This window comes from Cynara cardunculus (assembly GCF_001531365.2).
Source record: "Cynara cardunculus var. scolymus isolate 2C chromosome LG 3, CcrdV1, whole genome shotgun sequence".
NCBI lineage: Eukaryota > Viridiplantae > Streptophyta > Magnoliopsida > Asterales > Asteraceae > Cynara > Cynara cardunculus.
Genome location: NC_037530.1, coordinates 38,592,662 through 38,613,959, shown reverse-complemented (window position 1 = coordinate 38,613,959; position 21,298 = coordinate 38,592,662). Strand labels below are relative to the sequence as shown.

At 36.5% G+C, this 21,298-nt stretch overlaps 2 protein-coding genes across 3 annotated transcripts; both read right to left on the bottom strand.

Moving 5' to 3' along the window:
* Positions 1-660: 660 nt before the first annotated feature.
* On the bottom strand, positions 661-8,718 carry LOC112510194 (NADP-dependent malic enzyme, chloroplastic-like). 2 transcript variants are annotated; one of them, XM_025115519.1, is made up of 20 exons: positions 8,627-8,718; positions 8,177-8,451; positions 6,737-6,857; positions 6,575-6,649; positions 6,215-6,366; positions 6,033-6,138; positions 5,866-5,931; positions 5,457-5,552; positions 5,113-5,184; positions 4,951-5,034; positions 4,726-4,824; positions 4,411-4,458; positions 4,246-4,299; positions 3,641-3,739; positions 3,478-3,567; positions 3,319-3,396; positions 2,354-2,428; positions 2,168-2,258; positions 1,327-1,455; positions 661-908 (listed from the first exon to the last, which is right to left on the bottom strand). In XM_025115519.1, exons 1-20 carry the CDS (start codon positions 8,651-8,653, stop codon positions 820-822), a joined length of 1,926 nt encoding a protein of 641 aa, XP_024971287.1. In that variant the 5' UTR covers positions 8,654-8,718; the 3' UTR covers positions 661-819. The 2 variants fall into 2 exon arrangements, with proteins under 2 accessions (XP_024971287.1, XP_024971288.1); XM_025115520.1 differs by having other exon boundaries at positions 6,215-6,318.
* A 2,605-nt stretch (positions 8,719-11,323) lies between these two features.
* On the bottom strand, positions 11,324-19,061 carry LOC112509336 (ABC transporter G family member 35-like). The gene is made up of 18 exons (XM_025114244.1): positions 18,623-19,061; positions 18,104-18,313; positions 17,476-17,720; positions 16,734-16,864; positions 16,251-16,643; positions 15,286-15,884; positions 14,920-15,190; positions 14,412-14,565; positions 14,209-14,307; positions 14,001-14,119; positions 13,575-13,907; positions 13,191-13,481; positions 13,014-13,097; positions 12,806-12,939; positions 12,487-12,714; positions 12,171-12,342; positions 11,828-12,082; positions 11,324-11,742 (listed from the first exon to the last, which is right to left on the bottom strand). The coding sequence occupies exons 1-18, from the start codon at positions 19,015-19,017 to the stop codon at positions 11,470-11,472; spliced, it is 4,386 nt and encodes a 1,461-aa protein (XP_024970012.1). The 5' UTR covers positions 19,018-19,061; the 3' UTR covers positions 11,324-11,469.
* Between the last annotated feature and the right edge of the window lie 2,237 nt (positions 19,062-21,298).

The window sequence follows — 21,298 nt, the reverse complement described above, 5'->3', positions numbered from 1 at the left end:
ATAAATTAAATTATAATAAAAAATTGAATTAAAAAATTATACAAAAAATGAGGAATTTTAAACTGTTAATTTGATACGAATATCGATATATTTTTGTTATGCATAAAGTACTGTATATTGATGCATATTACTTAAAATTCAATATTACAAGTAATTATGCATAAGTACAACTTATACAAGCTCGATGTTTGAATTCGTATAAATAATTGTTGATAAACATAATCAAATAGAGAATGAACATCTCATTTTATAATATAAAAAATCTAAAATATAATTAGAATAATTATCGAGTTCCAACAAAATAAATAATTATTATCTAAACCAAATATAAATTACTTCGTTATTGTACATAAATTAAATTATAAAAAATTTGAATTAAAAAATTACACAAAAAATGAGTAATTTCAAATAATTAATTTGATACTAATATCGATATATTTTTGTCAATATTTTATGATATCTTCAAACATATATTTTATTCAAAAATAAAAACATCATCACTTTTCTCAAAATCACATAAAGCCATATTATAACATCTACTGAGATAAAGAATAAAATGAAATATTAAAATCATGATGTATCTCGCTGCATTGCGCGGGTACGCTTCTAGTTCATATTTTTATATAAAAAATAATACTAAATGACCAAGATATCCTCGAATTAATAAACTAAATTTGTTTAGTTCGTATTAAACCATCCCTACAGGCTACAAAAGTTTATCATTCAGCAATAACTCGAAATAAAGATTGTCCGTACATAACATACAACAAAAAAAAGCTCTTTAGTACGACTGAAAGAGCATCGATTTTTCGTCAAAATCTAGCGGTAGTTTCGATAACTCGGGCTGTACATGCAGCTTTCGGCATACGCCACTAAGTTTTCCGGTTGAGGAAGCCGGCTCGCCAGACCTACACGCCCGGAAAAACAAAATTTGCATTTAGAGCAATATTTTTTTTTATTAACCTGGATATCCAACCCGCTATGCGAGCTGACTAATCCTAGGGCGACCATCTGCTTTGCAGACAACTCGAAATCACCGCATTTGAACCTCCGTGACCACAAAGGGATTTTTATTCCTCCTTGGATTTAGATGGGATCTCCTGATACTTTTGACCTTTGGAGCAAAGCTCAAACCAATCAGGCACCACCCTTGTGGTTTAGAGCAATTTTCTTTGGCACAAAGAAAAAGATTATATTGCCAAACAGTCAATAGCATAACAGTATCTAGGTTACCGGTAGATCTCAATCGCCTAGGAGGCCAAAGACTCACAAACCGCTAGAGCAAAGATGAAGGAAAAGATTATGTGGGTTCGAGGGTGGTCTCACCGAGTTCATATGCTTTGGCTGCTACCTTGGCCGCAATGTGAGCGGAAATCTTTCGAATATTAGTGAAGGGTGGATATATTAAGCCATCGTCAAAATGCTCTTGCTTAACTTGCTCAGCCAATGCCTCCGCTGTTCAAAACAAACATCAGACACCGTGGGATTTTTAACAAGAAAGAAACTAAGCATTGCAACACAATCGGGCTTATTAAGACATCAGATATTTCTAAACTGCTTTACAAGACTGTTAAGTTCATACACGAGGTGTTACAATAAATTGATAAGATGTTTTTGTGTGTTCAAACAAGTTTTTTTAGAACACTTTTAAAATAAAGCATTCACTATTCAGTTAGTTTTTTTGTGTCATTTCTGACGACTAATATGACGTTTTATTTTAAAAGTGCCTAAAAAACTTGTTAGAACGCCTGAAAACATCCTATCAACTTATGTAACACCTTTACTATGAAATAGTCTATTAGCTTAATGAGACTCGTAGCTTATTCAGTCATCTATAAATGACTGTTTGGTAGGGCTTAATGATATCGATAGTGGCTTATTCAAGAAGCTTCTAGGGGGGGCTTTATGAGTTTTCTCCAGACTTGCCCCTCCCAATTAAAAACCACGTTTTTTAACCCTCCCAAACAAAAAAATTCTCAATCTATACAACAGACTAATCCACACAGACAACTTTATCCATACACGACTTAATAAATAACCAACCAAACAGCCCCTTAACGTCCTATAAAGCCCATTTTTGAAACAAGAAATGAGAATCCTATCAAAAGAACGTCCACTTTCAGATCAGTTATGGTCGAACTAGAGTTTTTGTATTCTGAAAACTTACAGGCTGCCAAAAGCATGTCATCGTGAACACGAATCGCGCCAGAAATTATCAAGCCGAGACCGAATCCAGGGAAAATGTAGGCGTTGTTTGACTGCAATCAATGGTGCAAAAATAACAATCCGCAATATTTCATTACGAATGTTCAAGATAGATAATAGTTTGAATGTTCGAGAAAATGGTCAAGACCTGCCCAGATACATAGACTTTTCCATTGTATTCAACAGGAGCAAACGGACTCCCGCTGGCAAATATGGCACGACCCTGCAATCAAAAAAACCAGAACCGAAGAAATTGAACAGTCAACGTTAAGGTAATCCAACCCTTTCGGGCAGCCCAACTAGTACGGACTTGGGTTTGCTCTCCAAGTTCACCAGTTTGAGTCTGAGGGTGGCGTTTGGTATCCAGACTGACAAGACAAAACAAAACTGTTGTTCAGCGTTTGCTAAGACGGAACGGGAGAGGACATAACAGATAAAATGACCAATTCACCCCTAATGAGTTGTTTATATATTTTGATTATTTTATGTAATTTGGTAAATTATAATAAAATAAATATTTTTTTTATAACAAAATATATCACTAGAAAGTTTTCGTCAATACGATTAAAATGACACCAAAATAAAAAGTTCATGTAGTTTCCGATTTTTATTTTATACCTTTTCTATATTATTTTTTAATTACTAATATTTAATAAATTACATAAGTTAATTAAAATGTAGAAACCATATATAAAATAATATTTTAAGAACAGTAAAATGAAAGTTTAAAAAACATAAAATACAATAAATAAAATTTAAAGAATGAATAAAATGTAAAGAGGGAGGCATATTTGATATTTTAGAAGAGAATTAAGTTTTATGGTAAAATATAGGTATGTTCCACTCTGTTCCATGGGGTAGGGGTGGAACAGTTCCAACATAGGCGGACGGCCCAATTCTATGGAATTTGCTATAAGTCAAGCTTGTCGATTTATACCGAGCAAGAACCTGCACTAGAATAGGATAAAAGTCCTGTCAAACGTGAAATAATGATCTATGTTTTGTTCTGTCATGTGTACCAAACGCACCCTAAGGGCCACGGGAGAGTTTGTCTGACTGTCAGCTTCAAAAAAAAACCGTTTAAAAAAAGAAATGGTAGAATGCAAATCATACCTCACTCCAAGTATAAGCTTGCTCAGCAGTACATTCGGATTGTGAAGTTGGATTGGAAAGAGCAAGAATAACAGGTTTCTGCAAAACCGTAAATTTACGAGGCTTTCACTTCTTATCAAGGGTAGATTCGTCCTCCGACAACTTTATAGAATATATTACCTTGTTAAGAGATGACATGGCTTCAACGACTTCTTTAGTAAATGTCTGTCCTGCCCCTGAGGATCCAATCAACACGGTTGGCTTGATTGCCTGAAAAAGAACGAAGAAAGAAGAATTTAAAGATCCACCCGAAAATGTTCAATGAAGAGGGAGATATTTAAACCTTGACGGCATCCAGGAGTTCTTTAACGGGTTCGTGTTCGTGGGACCAAGGTTTCTTGAAATGTTGAAGTGAATCTAAGCGGGATCTAACGATCAACCCCTACAGCAATACCATTTTGGTAAAAGAACAGCACGGATAAAACACTACAACAAAATTGGTTTTACAGGACGCATGGATTGTCTAAGCGTCTTAATAGAATACTTCATAGAACTTAGTTTATATGACCGAACTATAAAGCGTTTTTAGGCGTTTTAACAAGTTTTTTAGGATGCTTTTAAAAATAAAGTGTCTTATTAGCTACTCTATAGGACACTTTTATGATGTGTCCTATAGACTCATCTTTTTTTATGACATCTTTTCAAACAATGTCGTATAAAATAGTTAATATGACACTTTATTTTAAAAGGGTTATAAAAATTTGTTAAAACGCTTATAAACGCCCTATAAACCTATTGTAACACTTTCAGATATGACGCTTTTTGGTTTGGTCCTATAAAGTATTTTTTAGAACGCTTGTACATTTTAGGCGTCTTATAAAATCAATTTTGTTGTAGTGAAAGGTGAAAATGCAGTGGTAACTTATGATCATTTTCATGTTTTTATACCTTAGAGTCTACAAGCCAAACCTTCTTCCGACTCTCTTCTAGTGGTGCTCGAGTCTGCATGATTACACGAGAAATCTATAACTTGATCTCTCTTCGTTAATATTTTTTGGTGTCGGTATGTGTGGGCAGTGCTTAAGAATTAAGATGTAAATATAAGTCTCTGACCTGTTTTGATATTTCGAGTGCTATGAGTTCAGCAATGCCCGTGCCAGCCTGCACGAAGATTCTCAATTTGAGATGTAAACAAGACGACAAAATGGCCCCGTGGGCACGTAGCCCAGCTGAAGCGACTTTGCTCAAATACAAAACAGGTTCAAGTTCAAATCCACAGGAGATGGGCTTGAACCCTGTCCGCTAACCTCAGCTCTGAAATGGCTCCTCACATATGGTTCCTACGAGAAGGGTCGCATGTGGGGCCATGGGTCCGTCGGTAATCAACCTTTTTGCTCAAATATATGCTAAAACGGGAAAATATAATACCTCTCCAGCTCCAAGGAATAGAAACCGTTGGTCAGCTAAAGATCCACCGACTAATTTTAGTGCAGATATAAGCCCTGCAAGTACCACGGATGCTGTCCCCTAAAACAAAGTAACAAAACCGTAATCACAAATTCATCTCGGGTGCCCAAAAACCTCAACCAGAAAGGACCCGTTAAGAAAAACAAACCATCGACAAATTCAAAAGGTTAATACTCCATTATATACCTGTATATCATCGTTAAAAACTAGGTGGGTGGCACTGTATTTTGCAAGAAGATCAAAGGCATTGTGGTTAGCAAAATCCTCAAACTGCACAGTTAAGATCAAAGACTCATATGAATCATCCTTTCGTAAAATCAATTTGTAAGCAAGCAAAAAGCTACTTACCTGAATAAGCACCTTCTCACCGTAGTTCTGCTTGACAGCAGACATAAACTCGTTCATAAGTTCAGCATATTCCTAGCAAATAGAAGTACAGTTTGTCTCGGTAATCAATAATCTTGACGTAATAAAGGTAAGCCCGAGAATCTGCAATCAGAACCTGCGTTCCTGGTGCAGTTTGGGGAAAAACCGCAAGCCGCACCGAGTATGCGGTTTGAGGATTTTCCCAAACCGCAAAAAACCAGTATAGTGCGGTTTGGTAAAAATGCAAACCATAAACCGCACTGCGGAAGTTCTAAACCGTGCTTTTTGGTGCAGGCGGTTTGTGCGGTTTAGATGAACACCCCTACCTGCCCAGTTGCTCTCCTTTGCCTCAGACCAATGTAGAACTCATCATTCAGCAGCTTCTCGTTGTTTGTGCCCACATCAATGGTTACGGGTAAGCACTGCATATATTTACAAGATTTCGTAATTTTGTAACACTGCTTTCACCAAGAAAAAAGACACAAACGAAACCAGCATAACGGAATCTGTAAAAAGGAAAGCCATTTTCTAGTTTGATTTCATGTGATAACCGTTGGATAAGTCCCATTCCCAAAATCACGCAGAAAATGCTGCGAATGCGTATATCAGACTCTAAATTTAGTGGAAGTATTTCTAGCTAGGTTCGTTATTCAAGTTACAAAATTTAAGAGATGGGATTCGTTATGCATATCGTTACAGGAAACATAACCGTAATATGATCTCGTGAATACTTACAGCTGAAGGACGAATACCTCCAAGAGCGGTATAAAGAGATAACTTTCCCACGGGTATCCCCATCCCCTGTGAATAACCAACAACGTTAACTTTCAAAAACCAAGAAAACGCGAGTTCTTTTTTATAAAAAAGATAAGTTGTTCGGTCATTATGAACAAAACTCGTACCTGGCAGCCAAGGTCTCCAAGTCCCAAGATTCGTTCGCCATCTGTGACCACAATAACTTGAATCTTTTTCTCCGGCCAATTCTTAAGTATCTCGAGAATCCTCCCTCTACGAAAACGTTATTAGTTGATAAATAGACCTTTGCACGTAAAGAAACAAATGCAGCATTGTGACGGAAACTTACTTGTCTTTTAAACTAATAAAAAGACCCTGCGGCTGCTTGAAAATACTCCCATACTTTTGGCACGCTTCACCAACCGTTGGAGTGTAGACAATCGGAAGAAGCTCCTCAACGTTATCAATAAGCAGTTTGTAAAACAACCTCTCATTTCTCTCCTATAAACCCGATTATGCCCAAAAATTAAGAAATGAAGACATAAAAGATGCAAAAAGCCCATAAAAGAGCGAAAGATTGCATACTTTATGATCAGAATTCATAACAACGAAATAGCATGCATTTGTGAATAGCAATGAATACTTAAATGGTAACATAACAATAAAATAGTATGCATATGTGAATAACACTGAATACTTAAATGGTTACCTGAAGATCCATCATGGCCTGGTACTTATGCAGCGGTACGTCATATTGACGGATATTATTCATCATCTTTTTAACCTGCTTATCGACCACATTAACTATTTATATATAATATGTTCTTCGAGTACGACTAAATTAAGTTCAAAGACGAAAAAGCCCGCAAACCTGAAGATTCTGATTAACAACAACCGGTGGAAGAAGACCACGAATGTAATGAGCATCCCTCTCCTTTTCGGTGAACGCCAGACCTTTATTGTGATGCGGGTTCCGCAGCAACGAGTACCCACTACATTACAGAATACCCTTTTGCCAGATTATTTCCGATGTAATCATAAAAGGCTTATTTTTCGGGAATTTTAGACCAAGATTCTGGGATTTATATATGAAAAGTGATTTATAAGACATTGGTTAAGCTACAACTCTAAAAAAGGTTAAAGTTTTATTGAATTCTTTACAAGATTTTGATGTGTATTAAGCTCTTTTACCCTAAAGTTTTTGAATTTTATATACTAATATAAAGTAGAAGATCTTGCATTGGATATAAAAAAGATTACAAAGTACATCTTTTTCCTATAAACAATTATCAATTTGTTTGCTTGTTATCATTCTTGACACGTAAACCACTAATTTGCCAGTGAAACATGCAGAATATATATATATATATATATATATATATATATATACCTGGGATCATGTGAGACAAATGGTTTTTCGTGAGACCCGTAAAACCAATTCTCAACCTTTGGATTAGATCTACAATCTGAACATTCATAATCACAAAATTACCACGAGACTTCTCAATAATCACAAAATTGCCATCGTGCAACTTTAGACCATTAGATCATTAGCTTATAAATTGGTAAATTGGTCTTAAGGGTCTCACGAAAAATCTTTGGTCTCACATGAACCCAACCCTATATATATATGCGAAGGATCGTGTGAGTGAGAAGAGTTAAGGTGTAAAGTATAAGAAGGCCCTTAGATGATCTTTTAATCTCAAATTCATCCATGAATCCGGGGTATCTCATCCTAATATGCATTCAAGGATGAAGATCTTTTTTTACGTTTTTCATCTTTTTTTTACTTTCATTCCACCGGAACCCAACCCTATATACATACATACATATACATACATACATATACATACATACATATATATATATATATATATATATAATATATATGGAGGTTCGGGAAAACCTAAAAAAGGTAAAAAACTGAGTAGCACTTGTTAACTGTTACCTGGACAGTATGTACATATGTTAATAAGTAATTATGCACATATGCATACCATCCAAATGAATTTCATTCTTTTGTGGTTTTTCCTTCACCGTCCTCAATAAACCCAAAAAATGAAAAAATAGGAGCACTGATAACCATACACATGTGCATACAATACAGGTAATTGAAGCTATTTTTTGCATGTACATATTGGATAAATTACTTATAGATTAATTATATGTACATGTGCATACCATATATAAACAGTTACGAGGGTGTTCTGTTTTTATTTTTTTCGGTTTCTGTGACCATATATATATATATATATACACACACACACACAACAAGCTTAGGAGTTATCGAGGGATCGGAATCTGTGGTCACCTGGCAACAGAAACAGCCCAAGGAGTATCCTCGGTGGCTGTATCTTCGCTGTACACGTCATCAACAACGGTGGCGTTTTGCTTCGATTTACACTCGACGATTTCAACCGCCATCGGAGCATTCACCTCCTTCACAGCACTCTCCACAGAAACGGCGACGTTTCTATCGGGGCGGGTATTAGGGTTCATCATTGCTACCACCATCGGAGGATGAATCGACACTCTCAACGACTGTGATTTCGTCATTCTTGAAACCCCAGAAAGGGAGTTATTCTGCTACAACAGCAATTAAAAGATTGCAAAACATCATTTACCTTACCTTGATGATCAGATTCCAACACTGAAAAATCGCTGATTTTCCATTCAAACGATGAACAAAACGAAACCCAGAATCGAAATGTAGAAATACGATCAGAAAACATAAAATTTTGAATGAATGGAATTGAAATACCAGAAATGAGCTCCCTCTCGAAGACATGATGACGAACGAGGGATTTGAAATGTATCCCTTTTGGTTTGAGTGACGAGTGATTGGTGTGGTGTCTGTAGATTTATATAATTCTTCGCATATTTGGATTTGATTTAACAGAAAAAGGGAAATATTGAGAGCGTTGTAGAAGCAGCCACGTGATGTGATGTGGGAATGAAGCAATTTCTGGTTGGTGGGAGGAAATGAAAATGTGAAATATGAAGAAGAAGAAGAAGGAGGGTTTGAATTTGAGTACTTTTGGTCCTTGAGGTTAAGTGATTTTGTTAAAATTGGAACCTAAACTTTAATAAGTTAAGATTAAGTCCCTCAAATTTGTGATTTCACGGGGACGAGGGACGACCCCTTTAAAAAAGATGCAGACTTGGCGTTTATAGATCTCGAATGCTCACCATCTTCCTCCCTGCTTAATCTTCCTGACGTCATCGTCCCCCATGATTGATTTGGTCTCACCACAACTGCAGCAGTTGGATCTTGATGAACACATATATGGAATTCAATTTGTGGATATGTTGTATCTATACCTCATTTTTTAATCTGTTTTGGCCTTAAATACATCATAAGGATAGCATAAAGTTTAGAGTTTCTTGATATACGTATTTTGAGGCCAAAACTGAAGTGGTTCTTGATTTTTGATGACATGGGAATGATGGGTACAAAACCCGCTATTAAGAACTAGAAATCAAAATGGTAAAAAGCCATTGTTGCAGCACTGCACCCTGAAATCTCAATTTTTGGGCATGGCGAGACATGAAAGATGGAAAGTTTCTTGAAAGATTATTCTTACATATGTTTTAACAAAAAAAAAATCCCACCGAATCACTATTGTTTCTGCGTATTTCTTCGATGATGGAGGCGATTTGGCCAAAGAACATGGCCGGAAAAGGGTGTAAAATTGGTCCTTAAAGTTTGATGTTTTTTGTAAAAACAAGAAAACAAAAGAATTACAAAAAGAGAGGGGAAACATGATTGGACGAAAATATCCCTGGCTCTAACGGACGATTTTAACAATGTTAGTGATCAGATCCATTTTTAAAGTAAAATCCAAATTTGAGGGATGATATTGACTTATTAAAGTTTAGGTCCTATTTTCAAAAAAAATACTAAACTTTAAGGACCAAAAGTAAAACTCTTTCATTTTTGGAGATATTATTGTATTATTAAATAAGATAACAAAAAAATATGTATATTATAGAGATGATGCGATATATTATTTTTGTTTGGTAGAAATTGAAGAGGCATTGAGGTTAAAGTCAAGCATTAAGGAGTCACGATCAATGTTTTTATGGGTTGGGTTGATCGAATCGAAAACATTTGAAATACTCAATCTAATGTTTGCGATTTGAAAAATCTTAATCGAACTCAATATTTGCGGTTTGAAAAATTTTAATCGAACCCAACTCAAACCAAAATGCAACTCAACCCAATCCAAACCGTACGGGTTGATCGGGTTAGTCGAGTTGGTCGAGTTGATACTTTAGTACATTAATATATTCTTCTAACCTTGAATATTTTATTTCTCTCCTCATAATTTTTTTTTTCATCATCAAACATTTGATACAAATTATTCATATTTCTTACATATATTGCATTCAATTAATTTTCTCAATTTATATATATATTCACAGTTACTAATCATATATACGAATGAGTTATATAAAGTTGGAGAATAGATTGAAAATATGTATATACGAAGAGCGTACGTGATAGTGTAATTGTCTAATGTATATATAAATATAAACTCAACAATCATATTAAATCCAAAATAAAAGGATATCGGGTCCATTGAGTTGTGTTGAATTCAAATAATAATTACTCAATATCAACTCAATACCTACGGTTTAAAAAATTTACAACTCGATTAGACATCGGGTTTGCTTCGAGTTGAGTTATTTCGCGTTGGATTGGGTTGAGTTAGGTTGATCGGGCTGGTTGGGTTTTTGAGCACTCCTAGCCACGATGAAGCAACAACGTTTATCAGCGTGTTACTTACAACAACAAACGGTAGAAATAAAGATTCTAGAGTTCTTTTTTCTTAAACATTTATGTTAAAATGTATGCTACATTAAAAAATGGTAGAAAAAGAGTTTTATGTATTGCTCGTAAAATACCACGACATCCCTTTGTAACTTATAGTTATCGATATAAACTGATCATTCAACGCGTATTTATTAAATGAAATACATACGACCTGTTGGGCCCGTGACTTCTATCATCGAGACGTGTCATCCGACTTAACCACGGGTTCGGAGTCGCGTCCACAGGTTGCCGAGTCACTTTATCCTCTTTTTATGGGTCAGGATTGTGTCTCGTCTTCACATCGCTATTTATGTGGTCCTATGTTATGAGGTATGGCCCCAACACATGTTTCTATCCAAATGCAACTTTCCTATGATTGGGATGTTTTTATGTTTTGTTTCTGGTCCGATCATCTTAAAACAAATGTTTTTAACATATTTTAAAACATTATTACAAATAAATTCCATGAAATACCAAATATCCCATGAAATTTCAAAATTTAATATGGCAGCGGCAACGTCAGCAACAGGGGATGGTGAGAACGACGGTGGTCAAATTCCTTCGGATTCCATGAACCGATCGACCCGTGTCTTTTCGAATCCGAAAGCCTCGGAAAACGGAGATAATTGTATTAGAAGAAGAAACAATGAAATGTAGGAACTGAATTTGAAGCGTATAAGTTTACAATACAAACAAAACACCGGAAATTTCAAAAATAAATAGGAACAAAGTTTTGAGTTTCAACCAACTTCAAAAAATCTATAGACATTACACAGTTTGATTTCATTCTATCTCATTTGGAAGTTCAAAGTCCTCAGGAATGTGGCATAGAGGAAAGCGAAGAATACGCAGAACCCGATTAGAACGGCCGCAACGGGTCCCATGAAATCCAACTCAAAACCATAGTAGTCCTTGATGTACCACGTCATCGGTGGGTCCGTCGCCATCCCCGGCACGAATATCGGGTTATCGGCATCATGATACTGCGAAACGATGCACCCGTACACGGTCCACGCCATGGGGCAGATCCAGTAGTACCACACCCACCATCCGGGAATTTTCTGAAATTTTCAAGAATTCGTCAGCTCGGGATTATAGAATACGATACGATTCTTGATTAATTTGAAGGAAAGATTAGATACTTACGGGTCTCGGGATGTAAAACCCGGAGAAGATATTGAAGAGCAAGTAGAACCCAGCTGCGAAAATGGCTGCGATTTGCTCGTTTGGTGTGATGGAAACGGTCATCATTCCGTAGTACGTGAAGTAGAGGAATGAAAAGAAGTTGATGAAGAAGAGCCAGAAGAATTTGGGTACGGTCCATTCGAATGATACCATGGAGTAGACGATAAGAGTGTAATATGTCGTTTGAAGAAATACGTATGGTATCTCTACGAACACCTGAATCAATCCCGATTATTCGTTAGAAACCCATTTTCAAGAATCGTAATCATTCAAAGAGTATACATCTATTTGTTCGAATTCTCACCTGTGCCATGGCATATGGTAATGATGAGTACATTCCAGCGGCTCGCTCACGATAGAAGACGGTTCTTTCTGTTGCGACCACTGGCTGAACGGTTTGCGAATTGTTAATACCGACGAAAAATACAGCTGCGTACATGGCTCCGATCGTTGTGCTCAGATCATTGCTGCTCGACCTGAAATGAGTAAATCAAGAATCAGGAAATGTACCAACTTTGAAATAGAACGTTCTATCAGTCTTTTTACGTCTATTAGGACATTTAGAGATATTTGGCTTTCCATACAGCCGATTTTGTTGTGGTATTCGATAAGAGACTCACTTTTTGTTGCCGATCTTCCAAAATACGGTTCCAACCATGAGTGCACAAAGCAAAGTGAAGAAGAATCGGACAAGATTATAGTCGGGATTACGCCAGTAACTCCACCACATTTTCCATAAACACGACGTGAATTGACCCCACATCGACTGCGCATATTGTGTTTCGAAGCGAAGATCTACAGCTCCCGGAGGCGGTACGCTTAACTCCTTCACCAAAGCCTTGTTCCTCCTATATATCATTGCATACAAACTTTATTACAATCTGTTGATGATTTCATATGATTTAATACTTTACAAATCACTGGAATATAAAGACTTACTGGTGCAAAGCGGATGCGCTGTAGTGTTCGGCGAAATCAATCCCGAGCCTGATCTCTGCAGCACCGGAACTGACTTCCAACATCCATGTTGCTGGATTGTACCTCTCCGGAATCTTCGGAACCCCAGCAACCTCCTGAGAAATCGCTCGTTTTTTAGTAAAATGTTAACGATTCTAGTTTATATAACACGAATATGTATGTCAACTACCTCGAAATACTCGATAATCTTTGAAGAGTGTCTTCCTAATGGTCCTCCATAGATCACTTGTCCTCCTCTTTTCAATAACAGCAACTGATGCATATATGATGAGAAATGTTAGAAACCGAAAAGGGATGGAGGGACAGAGACAAACAAGCGAAAAATCTTTGGACTTTACGTCTTTACCTCATCGAATGATTCGAAGATATCGATACTGGGCTGATGAATGGTGCAAACAACGGTTCTTCCTGTGTCCACGGTGTTTCTAACGGCCCTCATAACAATGGCTGCAGCTCTTGCATCAAGCCCTGACGTTGGTTCATCCATGAAGATGATCGAAGGGTTAGCAACGAGCTCGACTGCAATTGTTAGCCTCTTTCTCTGTTCGGTTGATAAACCACTAACTCCCGGAAGTCCAACGATTGCGTTCTTGATGTTGTCTAGTTCAATAAGCTCCATCACTTCTTGCACAAAAGTCTGAAAGATAGTAATGAACATAAATGAATCAAGATTTGATGCTTTTTGGTTAATATCTTGTTAACAATATAGATTGGATCTTCGATTTCTTACCATTTTCTCTTCCTTGCTGACTTCTTTTGGAAGCCGGAGGAACGCCGAGTAGATCAGAGATTCGTGAATGGTGATCGTGGGAGAATGGATATCGGTTTGTTCACAATATCCAGAGATTCGGGCAAACGTTTCTTGTTTCTTTGGGAATCCCGATATTCTGATATCTCCTTCGATATAACCGCCTGTCTTTCTTCCGGCTAAAACATCCATCAACGTCGTTTTACCAGCTCCACTGACTCCCATCAATGCCGTTAGAACTCCTGGCCTGAAAGCACCCGTTACATCACGAAGCAATTGCAATCGGTTTTCCGTCACCCCTTGTTCTCTCATTTCCTGTTCAATCAACAGGCGGAAAATAATCGTTAAGTTCCTAGAATCCTACAACCGACACTTGTGTTAGAATCTATGCTATAGAACGGAACTTACACTAGGCATATCGACATAATAGTTCATGTTGTCGAATGACATTGCGAGTGGAGTAAACGGAAGAACCATTCCTTTTTTAGAAACACCATTTCCATCCTTGCTTATCTGGTGCATTTCCTCTATACAACAGTTCAAATCTTTAGTTAGAAAAAAACTGATAATTTGTGCATAAAACTTGCTAAATTAGGAAACCATTTTAATTACATACTTTCTGAGGATTGAACACTTTGTTGTTGGTTGGTACCCTGATCACCTTCCATGGCTGCAGCTTCTTCCTTGGAGATAATTGCTTGTGGTTTTCCAGGGGCTAGTTAATTAGTCAAGAATCAAGAAAGTTAGTCAAGAATCAAGAAAGTTGGGTATCGAAAACAAGATTGACACGAAAAACGGCAACTTTCCATCGAAACTCACCTTCTAAATACATTAGAGCGATCGTGAAGAGAACATTGAAGAGAAGAATAAAACCGACAAGAGCTGCAGCACCGATCCAGTATGTGCTTTCTTCGGTCGGGACATCGAGATTTCTTAGCACTGCGTAACCGACGTTGGTTGTACCGTCCGTACTCTGTTAAAAAAGCGAAATATATGTTAGCAGCTTAATAGGCCTCGCAGCTTATTTGGTCTGTTTGGTAATGGCTTAATGATATAGAAAGTGGCTTATTCAGTAAGCTTCTAGGTGGAGCTTTATGTAGAAAGACAAGTTTTTTCCAAACCTGTCCTTCCCAATTAAAGAACATGCTCATTCAATCTATGAAAAACCCTCCCAAACAAAAACCTTCCTAATATGTATAGACAGATTAATTCACTAAGACTTTTATTCTTACAGGACTTGATGGAAAACCAACCAAACTGCCCCTTAGTTTTCTTCTTTTCTCATAACAGTTATTGAGCATTTGAATCAAGAATTAGCGCGACTTACCCTTATGCTCGTCCACCTATCGTCAAGAAACTCGTTTACTGTGAATGCTTTGAATCCATACGACAGCGGCGAAATCCAATAAGCCCATTCCCACCAGTTTGGAATTCGGGTTTTAGGAAGGATGAAACCACCCAAAAGAAATATAAGCAGAAGTATGACGGATCCACCCGTGTTTGCAATGTTCATCGTCTTACAAACACCAGCAATGAGTCTAAACAGTCCTGCTGCCACATTCTGGATCAGAAAAACCAACAGGAGATGCTTGAAGAACCTGTAAATTAACCATATTCGGATATAATCTTTTAGTATTTATCCTTATAAGCATTCAAACAAACTTCTGTTTAACGTAAACCAATATTTAGTTACCTGGTGGCATCGGGGGCGAGATCAACACCATAGTAAAGGATGCCACACCACATTATACTCTCGAGTATAGATATGGGAATTCGTAGCAAGAATGCTGGAAGTGTGAAAGCCCATGCAGGATGGAACATGAGATCCCGTTGCTTATAAACAACAGGAAGCCTCATAACGATGAGTGAAAGATCAGCAAGCCCGTTAAACATGTTAATGAGCAGACTGTTCAAAAGCGCCCCTACATAGATCGCACCGTCTACTTCATTCTTGTGTTTCATCTCGGTCCTCAAATACAAAGTCGTGGCGATAAATCCTATAAACACGATTTGTATAGACTTGAAGACGTAAATGAAAGCATTTCTTTTCATCAAAAGCCATTCTTTATCCCATGAAGCCTTAAGGAGCTCCATTTTCGGGACTAAGTATTTCTTGAAAACTAGAGCGGCTTTGTGGCTTTGGTTCTTGTCATACGGGACTGCCAACTCGCTCGCCATCTTTTCTCCCACGTGGAACCGTTTGAATCGTTGAGAGAATTCGCTCACTGGGATATATCTGTATGGCCTGCTTCTATCTGCCCAATATTGTTCTTGATCCTTTTTCGATGTAACCTATATATAACATCAAGATTGTTGACAAATTATACAATTTGAAGTTGGAATTCATCAATTTGTAATAAGGGCCTGCTTGTTAGCAGCTTAATGTGCTTACTGGAACTCATAGCTTATTCAGTCAGCTATAGATGACTATTTGGTAATGGCTTAATGATATAGAAAATGACTTATTCGGTAGGCTTCTGAGGGGAGCTTTATGTAGAAAGCCAAGTTTTTATAGAACTTGCCCCTCCCAATTAAAAAACACGCTCATTCCATCTATGAAAAATCTTTTCAATTTATACAGACACATTAATCCAAACAAACAACTTTATCCATAGGACTTGATGAAAAACCAACCAAATAGAAATAATATTTGTGTACCTCTTGCAAGAAGTCAGCAGTACCCTTTCTCTCCGGACACTTGAATCCACAACTTTCGAAGAACTCAACAACGTGGTCTCGTGGTCCTTGATACACGATCTGGCCCTCGGATAGTAGAATGATGTCATCGAAAAGATCGAACGTTTCTGGAGCTGGCTGTAGTAAGGACATGAAGATTGTTGATTCAGTCAAGTGTACAACTTGCTGCAAGCATTTCACTATCTGAAATGTAGTCGAACTGTCTAGACCGGTTGAAATCTCGTCCATAAACAGAGTTTTCGCAGGTCCAACAAGCATTTCTCCGGTGGTCACACGCTTCTTTTGTCCGCCAGAGATTCCACGTCTCATTTGATCGCCAACAAAGGTATCCCGGCAGATATCAAGTCCCAAAATCTGTTTTTTTTTGGATTAACAAACATATGAATAGATTGATTTGGAAAGAACGGTTAAAGATTATGACAGTTTATTAATAGAAATACTTACTCTTAGAGTGTAGTAAGTAATCAAACTGCTCTGATCTCCTTCGATGGCAGTTGCCTTCATGAAAAGATCGACTTCGGCTTCTGGGAAGATCCCGGCTTCCTTTTCTCTTCGTGCAAGCTCCGTTAGCATTTCTGTATTTCGGTACATTAGTTTTCAAGATTACACCAAACACTACAAAGACGTCTAACGGCATGTTTGTTAGCCACTTAATGAGTTTATTGGGACACACAGCTTAACCGATTAGCTATACATGACTATTTGTAAATAGCTAAATGATATATAAAGTGGCTTATTCAATAAGCTTACAAGGGAAAACTTTATGTAGCAAGTCAAGTTTTTTTTCCAAACATCCCCTCCCAATAAAAAAACACGGTCCTTGCATCTATGAAAAAACTCTCCCAAACAAAACTCTTCCCAATTTATACTGACATATTAATCCACATGAGCATTTTTATCCACCAAACAGCCTAACAGATTGTTTTATAAGACTTAGTTTATAGAACCAAATAATTGTGCTCTCGATGTAACAGTGTTACAAGGGAATGTTAGGTTCTATATAAAGACGTTACAATAGTAGCTCACATATTTATAAAATATTTTTTTCCTTAAATAATGTCATATAAAAAAGACTAATAAGCCGTTATAATTCAACTTTGTCCAAAAAATTTGTTAGGACGCCCAAAAACGTCTTATGAACTTATTGTGATACAGACGTCCTATACCGGCAAAGTGAATGTGTTACCTAATCGAGATCCAACGCCTTGGCATCTTGCGGAGAAATCTAGGGTTTCCTTGACGGTTAATTCTCCGACATGAATATCGTTCTGGCTAATGTAGGCTGAGGTCCTCCGAGGTTCAAATTCGTTGAGGTTATGACCGTTGTAAGTTATCTCTCCTTCAACCTTTAAGCTGGGATCTAGCCTTCCCGCCAAAGCCAACAGAAGTGTCGTCTTACCGGAAGACGGCGGCCCCAACAGAAGTGCCATCCTGTAACGTTACAAACCCACCGTCATTTTAACGGTCATAACTTTATGAAACAACAATATGACCAAAACCAACAAATCGGGTTTACTGATGGGTCGCTAAGATCTGACCATTTCTGTCAACTTCGATAGAAAAACTGTGGTCCTCTTCGAACACATAGTTGACCACAAAAAACAAGACACCGACACCGTCAACAAATCCGTATCATACGACCCCTTTGCAATTTGTGTGTTTTAACGTTGGACCAGATTTTTCATAAACTTGAATAACGAATAATTTTGTGGGACCCTGAAGACACGCCGGAATGAATCACGGCGGCCCTCAGGTGACTCGATTGAACAAGATGTGTACAAACAAATCAATATGATTCATAAATATGTATATACCTTGATGGTTTGATGACTCCGGAAGCATCTTTAAGAATCCGAAGTTTCGCTTTCTCGGAAAAACTTATTCCGGCGGCAGCTAAAAGGGATTCGGCGATGTTTCTGGCCGAATTTATCAACGTCGGAAGTGCTCTATCTCCGACGTGACAATCGGCTTCAATCGACAAATTTTTAAACCGGACTTCCACCGTCGGAAGCGAGATTCCAACCCTGAAAAATAAACCGATGATTAAAGAACATGTCACCGGACCCTTTTCTTTTTGCAGTAACCCCAGCAAGTTATGACCAGGACCCACGACTTTTGTATATGTCTGGAATCAAACCTCGGACAGATGGGATACCGGCCGCAACCATTGTGGTTGTCACCGGAGCTAAATTCTAGTGTTACCGGAGCTTTTCTCCGATATCCCATCATACCAATTTTAAACTTTTTGAATGAAATTAAGTCGCCGGAAGATATTTACAGCTAAATTTGACCGATTTCAAGACGATAAAGAAAAAAAAATAACGTTGACTTACTTGTCAACTCGATCTCTGAATTTTCTCAAGAATCTTTCATTATCTTCTTCAGCAACTTTAAAAATCTTGTCGATAAAACTTTGTCGAGCATGTGGATCGAGTTCTCGAACATCCAACAACATCTTATCGTTCGCCATTTCTTGTTGATCGGCCGGAATATAAGATTTGAAGATGGTGGTTCGTAATCGATTATAAGTTGGTAGTTTCTCCAAAGCAGCCCATCGTAGAGCTTCTTCGTCTTCCATGGAGTGACGACTACTCCGGCCGTCGTGACTGGCACCACCACCGGCGGAAAACACATCTTCCATTCTCCAACTTCCGGCGGCCCTACTGAAACTTCTTCCGATGCTTCTCCCCACACTCCGGCTCATACTAAGCTTACCCTCTTCCTCCATTTTTGGAAACTTCAATCTATCGATCTTCAAAGGTTTCACCTTTGCTTAAATATAGATCTCAGGGAGGTGGGAATTTATATAATCTGCTTTGAAGAGGAAGCTTCAGAAATAATTTCGAAAAGTGGGTCCGGTTTTTTTGTAAAATAGTGTTCTTGATTTTGGGGTTTGAATGTACAAATTGGAAGGCGGAGAGTACAAGTAGTGTAATGCGTAACCACTAATTGTTTGTTTTTAAAATTACCATATGATTTGACAGCTAGTTTCTTTATGCGTCAAACTTGATGTGCTCAAAAACATGACCGTTGACTCTTTTATTTCCGGCCACCTTACTCGTCCTCCGGCTTACCCAACCGATCAAATTTTGGCCGCCGGTTTGGACCTGAGTTAAATCTTTGACTGTTTTCAAGTTCAGCTTTTTAACAAGCTATTAAGCTTGATTTTAATAATTATTAATTTCGAGTTGATTTCGAATACAAAATTATGTTCGATTAACTTAACGAGTTAAGTCGAGTCGAGTCAAATTAACTACCAAAATAAAATCTTAAAGTCATTTTGATTGGGTTTAAAACATATATATAAAAAAATCGAGACCTTTCTTCAAACACGGCCTTCTTGTTTAGTAGTTATTAATGGTTTGGTGCAAAACGATTAAGTGATCAGAATGATTAAGAGGCTCTTATTATATAATGCAAAATGAAATATAATTGTTTGGTAATTATTTACAACGAAATCAGGGTGTTGAATGGTTAAGAAAGATCCATGATATAAAATCATTCAGAGGGTTTTAGAACCATTAAGAAACATGCTTTTTTTTTGTCAAACAAGATTCACCTATTAACGATTCAGATGTTGCCTCTTAATAGAACTATTAAGAGGTAAACAAACAACCCATAATAGTTCCATTAAGAATCAGCATCTGAATCGTTAAGAGGTGGATCATGTTTAGAAGAAAAAAAAATTCTCTTAATGGTTCTAAAAAACACTGAATGACTTTGTATTTAGATCTCCCTTAATCATTCAGCACTCTGATTTCGTTGTAAATAATTATCAAAAAATTATATTTCATTTTGTACTATATCAAAAGAGTCTATTAATTATTATGATCATTTAATAATTCTGCATCAAATCATTCAGTAATTGACATACAAACCTTTAGTCCGAGGTATATAAAAAGTGATTATATACACACCACTAGAAAATGGGATAAATGTGTAATTTTGGAAAATAAATATGACGTCAGTAAATATGGGGAACGTAGTAATTATAGAAATTCATTGACAACGTATTATTTTTACTTTAAATCGAATAAAAATCACTTTTAATGTCAAAATCACGTAAATGCCCTTGACAGCATTTATGGTCTACGGAGCGTTGGATCGAAGATGTCACTCAGTTACGAAGGTCAAGCAGAAGTTCTAGAAGCTGACGTCAGCTGATACGCCAGAGAGAGAAGGATGGGTGAGAAAAGTGTAAATTTCAAAAAAGCCCTTTAAAATACGGAAAATGGCATTTAAAATTAATTACATATCAACCCGAATTTAGAGATTTATTATTAATATATAATTAATTTTAATTTTTAAAAACTATAAATACTTGTAGCATAGACTACTAGGCTTGGTCTTACACAACGTTTGACCCAGGGATATGTTAAAAAAAACGTATATTTATTTTAAATTTAACTGATTAAGAAATAAGTTTTGGTTAATTAAATATTGAATATTTTTTAAAATAATATTAAAAAGATATTCGTAGTGAAATATATTTTAATTTTAATATTTTATTTTATTTATTTATTTTATTGATATAATATAGTTTTATGCGGTTTTAGAAAACGATAATATTTTATTTTTGAACGAAATATAAATTTGAAAAATATGTATCGGTATTAGTATTAAATTAACTATTTAAAGGTTCTCGTTTTTTGTGTAATTTCGTTAATTTATTTTTTTATTATAATTTAATTTAAATATAATAACAACGTATTTTATTTTTGTTTAATAATATAATTTTGTAAGGATGATAAATAAGTATTATGTTAAAACTCAATGATTATTCTAATTATATTTTAATCATTTATATTTAAAATGAGATGTTTATCTTGTATTTAATTATGTTTATCTGCAATTAGTTATACGAATTCGAAAATAAAGATAAGTTGTACTACACACAATTTATTTGTAATATTGAATTGTAAGTAATAAACATCAATAAACAGTACTTCATGTATAAAAAATTATTTTCAAGAGTTTTTGTCAAATGTTTTATAATATAGTATATATAT